At 36.4% G+C, this 15,856-nt stretch overlaps 1 protein-coding gene across 1 annotated transcript in view; it reads left to right on the top strand.

Annotated features, from left to right (window-relative positions):
• Nucleotides 1-471: 471 nt before the first annotated feature.
• syndig1 (synapse differentiation inducing 1) overlaps nucleotides 472-15,856 on the top strand; it is a 65,264-nt gene continuing 49,879 nt past the window's right edge. Inside the window, exons 1-2 of the mRNA XM_084092257.1 lie at nucleotides 472-806; nucleotides 8,037-8,652. Coding sequence (XP_083948383.1) covers nucleotides 8,119-8,652 — 534 coding nt within the window. The 5' untranslated portion in view covers nucleotides 472-806; nucleotides 8,037-8,118. The remainder of the gene's footprint in view (nucleotides 807-8,036; nucleotides 8,653-15,856) is intronic.

Raw genomic sequence — 15,856 nt, 5'->3', positions numbered from 1 at the left:
ATCTCCTCCATATTTCTTTAAAATATAGCATTCTGGGAAGAATTTAAATGGGTCCGATACATTTTGTGGTCTGCGCCGACTCGATCAAAGCTTCAGTGTCTATTTATTACAGTGTCATATTTGCATGCAATTATGCATAATTTACTGTTATTACTATGGTAAGTACATGTAAGATATGTAACAAGGACACTATAAAATAAAGTGTTACCAGAAGTTTAAAGACTTGCTGCATTGTGAATATAGTCACTCAGCTGCTGGCCATAACAACACAATTTAGCTGTCACTATGTTCATAATATAACCATATAATATAAATGTTAAAATTAGTTTAAATTTGAATTAAACTAATAAATAGGCTATATATAATGAAAACAAATGGTGTCACTGCCCTGACTCCTGTCGGTGCGATCTTTAGGACCCAGGGGAACTCGAGCTCATCCATATAAAGACCGCAGATGAGGAGAAAGCAAGTGCACTAGAGTGCTGGAAAATCAACAGTCTCAACGTGTCGTTTCGCTTTTTAACTAGTCTTACCGCAGTCGTATTAAAACGGCTGGCAAGATGCAGTATAATCGACACCGAGTCCGCATGAAAGGTTTTTACTGGTGATTTCTCCATCCTCCTCACATTCTTGATAGATGACTTCTCGAAGCGGGGACAAAACTGGACACGTTGGACTTTTATTTATCACTCTTCTATTATTAAAAAATAATATTGTGAAAGGATATATGACACGAGCATTTCACCAGAGATTATTCGTCGTTCAGATGAACATTTACTGACTGCTACACCAGCTCACCTTGGAAGGTAAGTTACCAGTCTGATCACGAACTTGTACAGCAAATGAATGATTGCACCAAGATGACATCAGTGAATCACAGGCTTTCTGAAGCCTGGCAACAGAAACCTTTCTCAAGTCTGTTGTTTGTCTTCATTCTTGCACTGGTGCATTTTACCCAGAGATCACTTGATGCGCAGGTTGATTGATTAATGACTGAAGCAGAGATATGTTTTCATCTACTAGTCAATAATCATAATGAGAGATAGTGGAGGATCATTAAATAATTAAACTTGCATTCATGTGGTCAGTTATGTTGGTTATATGACATAGGCCTATTTACAAGTCATCTAATCATTGTTTTGTGTCTCAGTCGGATTGGTCTTCATGAACAGATCCCGGACGCAGAGCTGTTTTGTTTGCATTGAATGTTCAGAATTACAGTGCAAAACCCTTTCCGAAAATATTTGCTTAGGATTCATGTTTTGGTCTGATAACATGATTTTGAATTACTATAAGTGTTTGAGAAAGAATAAGAGTTCAAATCCAAACAAGCTGTATTATTGAAAACGTAGCCTAGTGAATTTAGTGAGCAATCGATTAAAAAAATAAGTAGCCTAATCACACATTTTTCTGAAATTAATGGCGATTAATCGCACTTAACACCAAAGTTTTAATAATTTCACATTTAATCTCCAAATGTAGAAACAACTGACAATGTAAAGACAGTATCCTATATTTTAAATATTTGTTTAAAGGCATCTTTCCCCCCTCAATTTTAGCCATTATAGCCATTCATCATTACGGTATAATTAAAAGCTGTCAATTTTAACATTTATTAAACTTTAAAAAATCTTTACATAAACCCATTATAAATGTCACATTTATCTGTGACCTTACATATCAATATATCAGGGCTCAATTTTTTTTCTATTGGCCCAGTCAGACCAGTTAAGATTTTCACTTGCTCTGTCAAAGTGCACAAAGAAATATTGCTTTCGTTGTTTCTAACCCATGTAACTTGTAAACAGCTTCATGTAGGTCTAACAGGTACATAAATTGAATAAAGTTTTCAAACACTTCACAGTCTTCACTGCATAAATTATGAATTAAAGACAGATTCATCCTTATTAAAGATACAAATTGTTATTCAGTCAAGAGCTGTGAGTGATTTTCTCTTTTTTTATTCTTTGATTATCCTTAATGACAAACAGCAGCAGGTTTATTAGGCTGCTGTCACTTTCAGACCTACATGACACGGATCTGACACGCATCCCATTTTCACAACTCTATGTTCATTTAAGACTTTATTTAACTCATTTGAGACTCTGCATTCAAGGATACTCTACAAAACGGGCATTTTGGCTTAATTTTGTGTGTTTTTGTTGTCTGAAGCAGCTTTCTGTGCGCATGAGTCATGTTTGTGTCACACAGATCGGAGATTCACAGATGCGCGCCAGTACCGCACTGCATGCCGTTTTCTTTTGTGTCACGCTTAAATGATTTAAAAGCATTTGCATGAATAAGAGCGTGATCTTGTATTGTAACATTAGCAAAAAGATGAGGGAAAAAAACAGATGCTGCGTTAATTGCTTTAAATATTTTTAACACATTAAACCGAAAAAGTTAATTGCGTGCATCAACGCGTTAATTTTGACAGCACAAGTGAATTACGAAAATTATACGTTGCTCTTTAATATTGATATTAATACACCAAACTCTGTGTTAGTACATTAGAGGCAGCAGCACTAATTATGTGCCTGACAGTATAAAAGGGATAGTTCACCCAAAAATTCAAATTCTGTCATTAATTACTCACCCTCATGTCGTTCCAAACCCGCAAGACTTTTGTTCATCTTCGGAACACAAGTCAAGATCTTTTTGATGAAATCTGAGAGTTTTCTGACCCTTTTTCTGACCATTGACAGCTACCATTTTCAAGCCTCAGAAAGGTAGTAAAGACATCATTAAAGTAATCCATATAACTCCAGTGTAATCCATGTAACCTCAATTTTATGAAGTGACGTGAGTGCTTTGTTTGGGGAAAAAAACAAACAAACAATAATTTACCACTTTATTTACAAAATATTAATCTCCAATGTGCAACAACATCTGCTCTCGTCAACACAACACGCATATTTTGTACATTTAAAATGGTAAATTGTGTTACATTTTGGTGTTGTTTTTTTGCACCAACGAAGCACTCCCGTCGCTTCAAAACTAAGGTTAAACCACTGGAGTCACATGGATTACTTTAATGATGTCTTTACTACCTTTCTGGGGCTTTAAAGCGGTAGTTGCGTAGACTGTCAATGGAGGGACAGAAAGCTCTCAGATTTAATCAAAAAGATTTTCATTTGTGTTCCGAAGATAATTGAAAGTCTTATGGTTTTGGAACAACATGAGGGTGTCATTTTTTGGTGAACTAACCCTTTAAGGCTGTACTGAAGACAGAGCATTTGGCCAATCAGATGAAAGGGGCGTTTCAGCACCACCCACATGTGTGAATGAAATATTGAAGCCATGAACCGATTTGTAAACCACAAACAAAAAATGAGAAATTGAGCCAAAATCAGTGTTCTGTTTGTTAAACTACACGAAGCAAAAAACAAACAAACAAAAAAACTAAACGAAACGAGTCGTCTTTCCATTTCTCGTTATTTCTTTTCAGACTGTATATCAAACGTATAACCGACTGTTGTTTTCAATTCTATATTTTTTTAAAGATTGGAGGAATATGTTCATTACGATTTACAAACCTAGAAAACATGGAGTTCCTCACTTTCAGAAACCTACTCCTCGTATCTGTTAAAAAGACAATTTCATTTACTTTGTGAATTTTGTTGGCCAGTAAGTTTTCTAAAGTCTAAGTTTTATAAGAGGCTTATACCAGACTATCATGGTTTGTTTTAACTATGCATTTTGATACAGTAATCAACCTACATGGGATTTTCTATGGCCGATGCCGATATCTATAAGGCAGGGTGGCTGATATAATATACAGAAGACAATTAAGTATCAGCAAATGAGTCGTACACAAACTTGCTCAACTTAAAAGAAAGCTTATCTTATGCAACATTTACTCAAACCTCACTAAAACAGAAACAAAAAAATGTTTATTATCAATTGACAAAGCTCTCAGTAGAATTTGGGGATATAAACACTTCTGTCTGAAAACCGCTAAATATTGTACGATTACATGGCCTGGATGAAATATCGGTCAATCGCTAATGTTTAATGTTTCATTCCTGGAGTCTTTAATGTGGTATTGATGTTTTCACACTAGCCCTGTTAAACTGATGTATGTTTCCTTGGAGGGCATCCAGTGCTGTTTAGCGCATCTAAAACAGTGTAAAATCTGAGGGCCAAAGTGCTGAGATCAGGTATAGAGTTCCTACATTTTAAAGTACCTCTGCAAAGTGTAGGAACGAAGCATCGAAATGTTTACAGGATTCTGCTGATGGTGTGATGGATTTTTCTGTGCTTATGGCAGTAGAGTCGAAATCAGATTAGGATGCTGCACACCCATTAGGTGCCCCAGCAATGGACACCGCTTTTATTCGGCACACTGCTGAACTTAGCAGAAAAGAAAGTTTGTGTATTCGGCAACCTGGCTGTAGGGTTTTAGATAACACGGTGGTGCAGAGCACTGCAAATTGATGGCCTAGACATGCTTTTATTAGAGCAACCAACATTCGCATGATGGAGAAACAACAATACAATGGTTCAGAGGAAAAACAAAGTTGGTATGAAGACTATACTAATCTCTGACAGTCTGAGAACATCAGAAATTTGTCTATGCATGCATGGTCTGTATTCGTCTGAAAAAATATATAAAAATATTACATTTAGTTATATTTTTATACAGTGAGGAAAATAAGTATTTGAACACCCTGCTATTTTGCAAGTTCTCCCACTTGGAAATCATGGAAGGGTCTGAAATTGTCATCGTAGGTGCATGTCCACTGTGAGAGACATAATCTAAAAAAAAAAATCCAGAAATCACAATGTATGATTTTTTAACTATTTATTTGTATGATACAGCTGCAAATAAGTATTTGAACACCTGTCTATCAGCTAGAATTCTGACCCTCAAAGACCTGTTAGTCTGCCTTTAAAATGTCCACCTCCACTCCATTTATTATCCTAAATTAGATGCACCTGTTTGAGGTCGTTAGCTGCATAAAGACACCTGTCCACCCCATACAATCAGTAAGAATCCAACTACTAACATGGCCAAGACCAAAGAGCTGTCCAAAGACACTAGAGACAAAATTGTACACCTCCACAAGGCTGGAAAGGGCTACGGGGAAATTGCCAAGCAGCTTGGTGAAAAAAGGTCCACTGTTAGAGCAATCATTAGAAAATGGAAGAAGCTAAACATGACTGTCAATCTCCCTCGGACTGGCGCTCCATGCAAGATCTCACCTCGTGGGGTCTCAATGATCCTAAGAAAGGTGAGAAATCAGCCCAGAACTACACGGGAGGAACTGGTCAATGACCTGAAAAGAGCTGGGACCACCGTTTCCAAGGTTACTGTTGGTAATACACTAAAGCCCTATTCGCACGGGATTAGTATTACCCCTGGACCTCTGTAATTAGGAAATTACCCCCTGACGTCTGTGTTTTTGGTGGCTCATTCACACGGGCAAATAAATGTTCGTAATTCCCTCGAGTTTACGGACTTTACAGCGTGCGCCCACCCATTCACACTTCACTAGCTGAACGTGGTGAAACGAAGATCGCGCTGCAGTATTGCAATTCAAAAAAAGAACTTATTTAAAACCAATTTATTAGAGAAATATATTATAGAATATCATAGTATTGTATAAATATATAATATATCTTCTTTTTCTTTTATTCTTTGTCCATATTTACAACAAGCCTGCCTGAAGAAGGTATTATGAATACCGAAACGTCGCGATAGGCTTGTTTTTCTATTCATTTTATTTGGTTTATTTCATTTTATATCATTTTTACTCTTTCACACTTTGATTTCTTGAGATAGCCTACTTACAGGATGGACGTCTTTAGAGGCCGTGTGAGACAAAGAAATGCTCCACGATACAGACTACTAAATTACACTACCACAAAAAGCGTCCAAACTTTCCAAAAGAGCTTCCATGTTGCGCCAAAATACTTAATTTGACGTTTCCATGACAATGGTCCGAGTTGAGCTTCCGGATCACGTCTTTACTGTAGTTTGTTTTCTCTTTTGCAGCACTTCATAGTTTTTATTGGAGAAAAACTATAATCGGATTGGAGTAGATCATATCGAGAGATTTTATTGTTAATATAGTTTTAATACAGACGTAAAATGGACTGTTAAACGGCCCATAATGGTTATTACGTTCTTTAGAAAACGATAGGCTCACAGAAAAACAGCCCAAATCACAGACATGGGGATTCGCACGGGACTGGTATTATCAGAGGACCCATGTGTTGGCCAAAATACGGTAGGTAATTTTCGGGGGAATTTTTACAGACAATTTTACAGACATGGCAGATTCGCACGGGATAAAAATCACAGACGACCTCCTTATTACAAATTACCGGAGGTCCCTAGGTAATACTAATCCCGTGCGAATAGGGCTAAAGACGTCATGGTTTGAAATCATGCATGGCACGGAAGGTTCCCCTGCTTAAACCAGCACATGTCAAGGCCCGTCTTAAGTTTGCCAATGACCATTTGGATGATCCAGAGGAGTCATGGGAGAAAGTCATGTGGTCAGATGAGACCAAAATAGAGAAGATCTGTGTAGAGGAGTGGGCCAAAATCCCTCCTGCAGTGTGTGCAAACCTGGTGAAAAACTACAGGAAACGTTTGACCTCTGTAATTGCAAACAAAGGCTACTGTACCAAATATTAACATTGATTTTCTCAGGTGTTCAAATACTTATTTGCAGCTGTATCATACAAATAAATAGTTAAAAAATCATACATTGTGATTTCTGGATTTTTTTTTTAGATTATGTCTCTCACAGTGGACATGCACCTACGATGACAATTTCAGACCCCTCCATGATTTCTAAGTGGGAGAACTTGCAAAATAGCAGGGTGTTCAAATACTTATTTTCCTCACTGTATATTCACTATAAAAATATTAAATTCAATTTCAATTCAGAGTTATTACAGTTTTTCTATTAATTTGAATATTTATTTATTTTTGCCAGATTTAAATTGCATAAATAAAATTAAGCCTGATTTTAGGACCTTTAAAAAAACAGTAATCTCATTAAACTTTTTTTTATAATAGTTAAGCACATTTTTCCCCAGATTATCATTACAGACATGCATGTGTGTTTTTATATACTGTATATATTAATGCCGGTTATTAATTGTCAGCGTGGATTCTCATTAGATTGTTGTTGTTGTACTTTTTTAAAATGTATGAATTATTATTATTATTATTATTATATATATTTTTTTTTTTACATATGAAAGTCTTCAGAAATATATATTTTTTTATGGTACAGAATTTAAATGTAATTATGAATATTGGGGAGGTATATGAAAAAAATTGCTAAACTAATCGTCCTGTATAAATACCAAGTTCTGGCATGAAACTCTAGATGGCGCAGGCTGATTGGTCCTTAACGCAACTGGATGACATTTACATCGTTTACTACGTGGCACAAGCTGATTGGTTCTTTTTGCATCTGCAGCCAATAAGCTTGCTACTCAACATTCATATAGCTGGCTATCGTTTACTATAGCAGTTTCCAGTGCGCTTCAGAGTTCCTCTGAAACCCTCCACCTTCCCCAGCTCCACCTGTATAGATCTGCCAGGGGTTATGTTATATAAGCTATTTGTGCAGCAGCAGAATGTTTTACATGCTCACAGCAGCGTATCTGTGTTTTTATACACCAAATAATTAACATTGTCATATCCATTACCATGCTAAAAATCGTCAGAGAGTTGTCATGATAGAAATAGACTTAATTTTCTTTTGAGCAAAATATAATTACAATTTTCTTTCTCTTGATTTTGGGGTGAAATATGATCCAGACATGGGCAATTCCACGCAAAACTGTCACATCCATAACGCCAACACAATGCCATTGTATTTAGTTGGCGTTATGGATGTGACAGTTTTGCGTGGAATTGCCCACATGCTCTTGACAGGTTTTGTGAGATACATCAATTCACCAATATATTTCTTTCACTGCTCCATTAAACACTGACATTTGTTGATGTGTGTGACCTCAAATTCTTCCATCACAGTTTTTATAACCATCGGTGATGTGTATTCTTGCAGGAAGAAGGGGAGTGACTCTTGAACCTCATGCCTCCACAAAGCCATTCATGAGGCAAGCCTTCCTCCACATCAACAGACCAGCATGGAGAAAGGGCTCCGAACACGACTAGAAACAGGAGTGGCAGATGAGAATCTTACTCAAGGGAAGAACCCATTAGTAGGGAGCGCTGACTTGGGACATGAATGTTGCAAACGTAATGGTTTGATCAATACCCACAACTTAATGGTGGAGACTAAGGAAGGACTGGTGTCGGTCTATTCTGCTCCACAGTACCAGGGCCATGTGGTGTCCAAGGACAAAAATGGGACACCGGATGGTAGAGGACCCCCACAGTTGCTCAACCCCAGCACCCTTCCCCAGGCTATAGACCCTTACTACAGGCCCAACCTCATTCTCTACCCCGAGAGCGTGTTGAGAGCATGGGGAGAGGGAGGGGACTGCTGCGAGACCACCTTCATTGAGGACATGACCCCTGCCTCGTCTGCCGGTGCCGTCACTAAAGATGGGATTCTGTTCTCTGACAGCAGGCTTCTGGATCTCTCTATGGAAGACGCCAAGATTCAGACACTGTCCTATGATGTAGATGATGACGATGATGAATTTCAAGAACTCGAGGTGAGAGATTGCATACTATTACACTTTTAAATATAGTTCACCTGGTTACTAACTCACTCTCATGTCATTCCAAACCTGTATCGATTTCCTTTCTTCTTACAATGAAAATCAATGGTAGGGCTGCACGATTTGGGGGAAAATGTCTAATTGGATTTTTATGATAATGATTTTTATGATCATTTTTATGAAATTGTGATTGCGAGTTAAAATGTGATTAAAAATAAAAGCTTTATGTTTGCTGTGCTTGTTTGGAGGTCAGCACAATTTGGCTGAAACAATGTGATTATATATCAATGTATCTATAATAAAAAATATTATTATAATTATTACTACTATTGTAATATTTTACTATATATATTACAGAACTATTTTTTTGGTATAAAAACAAATAAGCAAGCTCAGCCCAGGTGAGAACTAATGTAATTACTTACTTTTTTAGGGAGTAACTAAAGCAATATGGTAATATATTACTATTAAAAGTAACTTTCCCCAACACTTCTTATAATACAGGAAATAATAATAATCTGAAATATTTCTTTCAGACAAATCTCATTACCAGAAGTGCTGTGATTACATAATTGTATACGTCCCTTTTTTGCATGCGCACCCTTACACACAAACCAGGATTTACAATACTGCCTACGTAGGCAGCTCACTATGTTTTGGAACAGAGCCAACTTTTTGCTAAACTGCTTTTTTAGTCTGTTCAAATCATTTCTGCATCACACAAATGTTTTGTTTCCAGTCCATACCCTTGTGAACCATACTTTTGTCCAATGGTATAAGGAAGGTGTGAGCTCTGTCTTTGGCCCTTATTTAACACCATCCTGTGATATGGTGCTGCTGATCTTTGCAAGAGCATGTGTCTGGAGCTCTTGCCAGACGACTGAGAGAGAGTGGCTGATCAGAAGGGTGTAGAGAGCTGGTCTGGACAGCCAGTACCCGCTGCTGCCCGCCTGTTCACACCACCTGTTCGGAGGCCGTTGCGCAGCTTCACAGAGCCGTGCACAAGTGGCCACTGCAGAGCACAGCCAAACAGGCAGATGTGTTGTGGACTGTGTCTCATCAAGTTCACTTTGTTGTCAATTACGTGACCTCCAAAAAAGCCTATCATGCAGTCATTGAATTAAAAATTAAAAATTTTGGAATGTAATGTTGCTGTTTGAGCATGAAAAGTGTGTGCAAAGTTACAAAGCACAAAGTCACTCCAAAGGGAGTTATTTGCTATATTAGTAAGCACTGACTTTTCTCCCCAGGTTTTCTTCCAGAAACGAACACGTCACAATATTCCTCATTTAAATAATTCTTGCCCAAGGCATATGAAAAAGGGGGGCGGTTGAGTTAGTTAGTAGTGTGTTGTTGCCATGTCTGAGACAATGAAATTCACAGTTATGGTAAGAGTATGTCTGTGCGATATTGACAAAAAAATGATGCATACATTTTTTTCTGGGGTTTTGCCAATAACTATGATTAGATGATATTTTTCTGAGTGTGTTATTGTGCTGGTACCTCAAGGACTGCTGTGGACTGCTGTTTTTAATATTTTTCATATTCTGTGCGGAGGTTAGTTCTCAGCAGTGACAGAAATTAAATTTTCCAATAAGTTTAAATTGATTTCTATCTTTTATCAGCATTTTTACCTTTATATGGGCAATTTTTCCTGACCTAATGAAATTAATAATTTATGATGTCAAATTCTTCCATTCCAGTCAAATGAAATCAGTATCAACGAAATCCATCTTTGCAATGCAGAGGAAACTCGAGCTGCATCTGAGCTGCATCTTTAGACAGACTGTTTAATGCGGCTCAGAGGCGACATAAATGCATTTAAACTGCAGATACAAATGCATAAATGTTTTTAATGTTTTAAAAATCAAACATTGAATATTTATATATGGAATGATTTTAAAATCGAAAAGATACTTTAAATATGAAACTTAAACCGCCAGTAGGTGGCGGCAAGTCACTGTTAATGAGTGAGTCATTTATTCTACAGATTTGTTCAAATGACTGATCATTTCAGGAACGAAGCATTTGACTTTCTTAATGAGTGAGTCATTGAATCGTTAATTCAACCAGTTTATTCAAAAGGACTGATTCATTCAGTAACGAAACACAGCTGTGTTGCTCAAAGACGCAAAACAGTTCTGCTGTGGCTTTGTTTAGAACTATTTCCGTCTGCGAAATTGAGCAAAATCAGGCAATATTGTGTCTAAAATGCAAGTCACTTAATATTTACTTCTCGTTTATTAAACTGCTGTAAATCACATTTGCAATCGTGTTGATATTTGGAAAACGGTATACTCTTTGTGTGATTGCTTGACTATCAAATGATATAGATATAGCCTAAAAGACAAATGCTCATGCAGGGGCATTTTTACTGCACTTTAATAGAGTAAATCAAGATTTAATAAATTTAATAGAGCCTCTCAAGGCGTGTTTTGTTTGTTTTTTGCAAAATGAGGGACATACTCGATAATGTCAGATTGCAAATCGATAAAACAACAATTATTATAGATGATATATCACACACCCTAGGTAAGGGGCATGACATTTTCACAACACAATGGTCCAGCCCACCAATTAGAGCACATTGCGTTTTATCGGAAGGAGGGGCTTCATAGAGACAGGAACTAAAGAGAGCGTTACTGACAGGCTGAGAAAAGAGGTGCTGCAATAATGTAAAATATGTGAAAAATAATGTGTTTTTTTGTACATTCAAGCATGAAAACCTATTCTAGTAAACCCCAAAAACTAAATAAAGGGCATAGGTCACCTTTAATAAAGGCCATTCATTGATCATAATGAAAATAATGATCTGCATCTGCCAGAATTTGAATTTGAATTAAAATCTGAACAGTCATTGGATGAAAAAGAGCTGCAGGTTAAAGACACTCTATCTCTTTTGGGTATTCCATAATCGGCTAATCAAAAATCTAATTTATGGAGAGATTAATCAGTCTATGAAATGTGGGAAATGAAAATCTGATTGCATTGTCCTGAAAAAAACATCACATCATACAGCACAGGACAGCTTGCACAGCCACTACGATGACTCATGTAACACTTTCCCTTATTGCTTTGACGAGTGCATTTTGAGGAGAAGGAAAATTTTTTTTACCTGCAGAGATAACTCTATCACGCCTCCTTTCATAATCGCAGCCTTTAGAATATGCTCTGGCCTTTTTGAAATTCAAATTGGAATCAAATTAATGGAACACTTGACATTCCTATTATGCAGACACACTTCTCAATCTGTTGCACCATTACGTCCTCGCACACGTTGCTTCATATGACACGCTGTTTGGAAGAAGATGTGCCAGGTTATGGGAGCAACTTGCCACTTCACAGCTAAAGCCAATTTGAGCAAATGAGATCTTGCAAGATGTGTACTGAAGTTTGTCAATGAGGCTGGACTGGAAGTTGGCAACTGTTCATTCTACATTATTTGCATAATTAGAAATATGGTGTACCCAGGTGATGCAATCAAATGAATATTAAATTCCATTTGTCATTGGCTCTGCCTCATATTAGGAACTACAGTTGAAATTTAGCTTTTAGCTAATACTATTATAATAGAGCATGAATTGTCCCTATATGAATAAATGGATATTATGGTATAAATACACTTCTGATGATTCACAGGGGTTAAGGAACATGCTTTGTGTTCCACAAATATGAGAAAAAAATTCTAACCTTTTTGTGTCAGAATCTCACAAACAAAATTCCCATTTCACACCAAAATTAATTGGAAATAGCTAATTATTTTATTGACTCCCATCCCATCCCATCCCATCACTTTAATAGAGTCATTTAAATGTTTCATTTTGCTTGTCTTATGTGCGAAGAAAAAACATTTGGCCAAATGCATAAAATGACAGCTTTAAAAGTTGTAATGCTACGATTAACTCTAATTAAATCAGGTAGGCCTCTTGGGAAACATTACATCATACACAGTACTGTAATCTGAAACGAACTGCTCTGACAGACAGGTTGAGGATCCAAACACAGCTTTTATTGGGACAATCCAGAATTGTAATCCATAAAACAGGCAAATTGATCCAGTGCAGATAATCCAGACAATAAACACCAGAGGGTTGTTCCATAAAACAAGATTAGAATACAAGCCAGGCTTATTTTGGTTAGTCAGACTTATTGTCGGTGGATTCTGTTTCATAAAGCAAACTTAAAATAGTTCAAACTCAGTTACCCTGGCAACTTATGCTGGGAAACTAGCCTGGTCCAGGGCAGGCTAACTGTCAGGCTAAGCCTCAGCTTTTACACAGATCCTCTAACACTGACCGATAAGAACACAATGATATTACCACTGACACTCTCTCATACCATTATTGGACTTTATTAACCACTATTAGTCCAAAAATGAATACACAATATACAGAAAATCAACTTAAATAAGGCTACAATGATAAATTAGACAATATATATATATATAGATATAGATATAGATATAGATATATATAGATAGATAAATACAATATATATACTACAGGTTTTCTTTTTTTACTGGCTGAATGTTTTGTGCCCAAGATTTAATTAGATTGTTTTAAAGATTATGAATACATTTCTCTCTGTTTTTGTTTGGCAGCTGTAGTACATGTTTATGATTATTAGAAGAACATTAGAACACAATCTAAAAAAAAGCTTTTTAAAGCAGAAGTTAAAAATCACAAAATGAAAAATAAATAATTATAAAAGCACAGTATAAATTTTAACTGGTAAGATGAATCTGAGCTTAGTAATTGACAGTATATTAGCCTACATTTGATTTACCCCATTACAATAGTCCCTTTACAGTTATTGCTATCATAAAAATACACTTGTAGGTTTAAAATTCTAAAGGCACATCCAAATAATGTCCAAATAACAAATATTTTAGCATATATATATGTATATATATATATATATATATATATATATATATATATATATATATATATATATATATATATACACACTCACCTAAAGGATTATTAGGAACACCTGTTCAATTTCTCATTAATGCAATTATCTAATCAACCAATCACATGGCAGTTGCTTCAATGCATTTAGGGGTGTGGTCCTGGTCAAGACAATCTCCTGAACTCCAAACTGAATGTCAGAATGGGAAAGAAAGGTGATTTAAGCAATTTTGAGCGTGGCATGGTTGTTGGTGCCAGACGGGCCAGTCTGAGTATTTCACAATCTGCTCAGTTACTGGGATTTTCACGCACAACCATTTCTAGGGTTTACAAAGAATGGTGTGAAAAGGGAAAAACATCCAGTATGCGGCAGTCCTGTGGGCGAAAATGCCTTGTTGATGCTAGAGGTCAGAGGAGAATGGGCCGACTGATTCAAGCTGATAGAAGAGCAACTTTGACTGAAATAACCACTCGTTACAACCGAGGTATGCAGCAAAGCATTTGTGAAGCCACAACACGCACAACCTTGAGGCGGATGGGCTACAACAGCAGAAGACCCCACCGGGTACCACTCATCTCCACTACAAATAGGAAAAAGAGGCTACAATTTGCACGAGCTCACCAAAATTGGACAGTTGAAGACTGGAAAAATGTTGCCTGGTCTGATGAGTCTCGATTTCTGTTGAGACATTCAGATGGTAGAGTCAGAATTTGGCGTAAACAGAATGAGAACATGGATCCATCATGCCTTGTTACCACTGTGCAGGCTGATGGTGGTGGTGTAATGGTGTGGGGGATGTTTTCTTGGCACACTTTAGGCCCCTTAGTGCCAATTGGGCATCGTTTAAATGCCACGGACTACCGGAGCATTGTTTCTGACCATGTCCATCCCTTTATGACCACCATGTACCCATCCTCTGATGGCTACTTCCAGCAGGATAATGCACCATGTCACAAAGCTCGAATCATTTCAAATTGGTTTCTTGAACATGACAATGAGTTCACTGTACTAAAATGGCCCCCACAGTCACCAGATCTCAACCCAATAGAGCATCTTTGGGATGTGGTGGAACGGGAGCTTCGTGCCCTGGATGTGCATCCCACAAATCTCCATCAACTGCAAGATGCTATCCTATCAATATGGGCCAACATTTCTAAAGAATGCTTTCAGCACCTTGTTGAATCAATGCCATGTAGAATTAAGGCAGTTCTGAAGGCGAAAGGGGGTCAAACACAGTATTAGTATGGTGTTCCTAATAATCCTTTAGGTGAGTGTATATATATATATATATATATATATATATATATATATATATATATATATATATAATGTACTTTATTGTGTCTTTCAATTCAAACACATTTAACACAATTATACAACTGGACAGTTCCTTTAAAGACATCATATTTTCCCCCAATAAATATTCATTATTTTTCCTTCTACTTTTTTTCTTTTGTGATAATACCCACCAACACATAGCCTAAAAAACACATGATTAGAACAATAACCAAAAAGTACATAGTTAGACACTTTTACATATGATTTAAGGGGGAAAAGACAAAAAACAATAAATCAATATTAATAAAAATTTAACATTCACATATTTATATCAAACTCTTATAATGACACATAATTCCTAATAGTTATTCAAGTAATATTATTTGAATATCAAATATTCAATATTAAATAAGTCAATAAAATAACAAATAACTAGAAATAAAAGGGAGGGAGGGTTATATAAAAATGTAGTTAATGTAGGCTAATATATATATTCCTTTATTTTATGGAATATTCTTTGATTTTAGAGTTGCACATATCTTTTCAAAATGTATACATTTGCTCTTAATTTCATGTTATCCTCTCCATAATGTACTTTAGAAACTAAATCTAACCACTCATTTAAAACTGGGGATTCTTGCTTTCTCCAAAAAATTATTGCATTAAAAGCTGTAATTCTCAGCATTCTAAATAAGTAGGCCTATATGTCATCTTTATTAAGTAGCATAGGTCCTATACCCTAAACTATATTTTGTATCTTTATATATTTAGTTTCTTAAAAAAAACTTCCCTGAGGCTACTTCTGTTCACTGAAGTACTTCTGTTCGCTAGAAGTTCACTGCAACTTATCCAACATCCTAAAGATAAATTATTATAATTAGAAGATATTTCTAGTGTTATAAAATATTGCATATTAATTTTCCAAGCAAAATGTATATTTTAGTCAGAATTATTGCGCTCCTATTTGGCGCGAATGCGCGCAGCAGCGCTCGTTCAATATGAAGAT

This window comes from Abramis brama, assembly GCF_963993115.1.
Source record: "Abramis brama genome assembly, chromosome: 19".
Classification (NCBI taxonomy): Eukaryota; Metazoa; Chordata; class Actinopteri; order Cypriniformes; family Leuciscidae; genus Abramis; species Abramis brama.
Note: the sequence above shows the minus strand (reverse complement) of the source record. Positions and strands in the feature narration are given on the sequence as shown.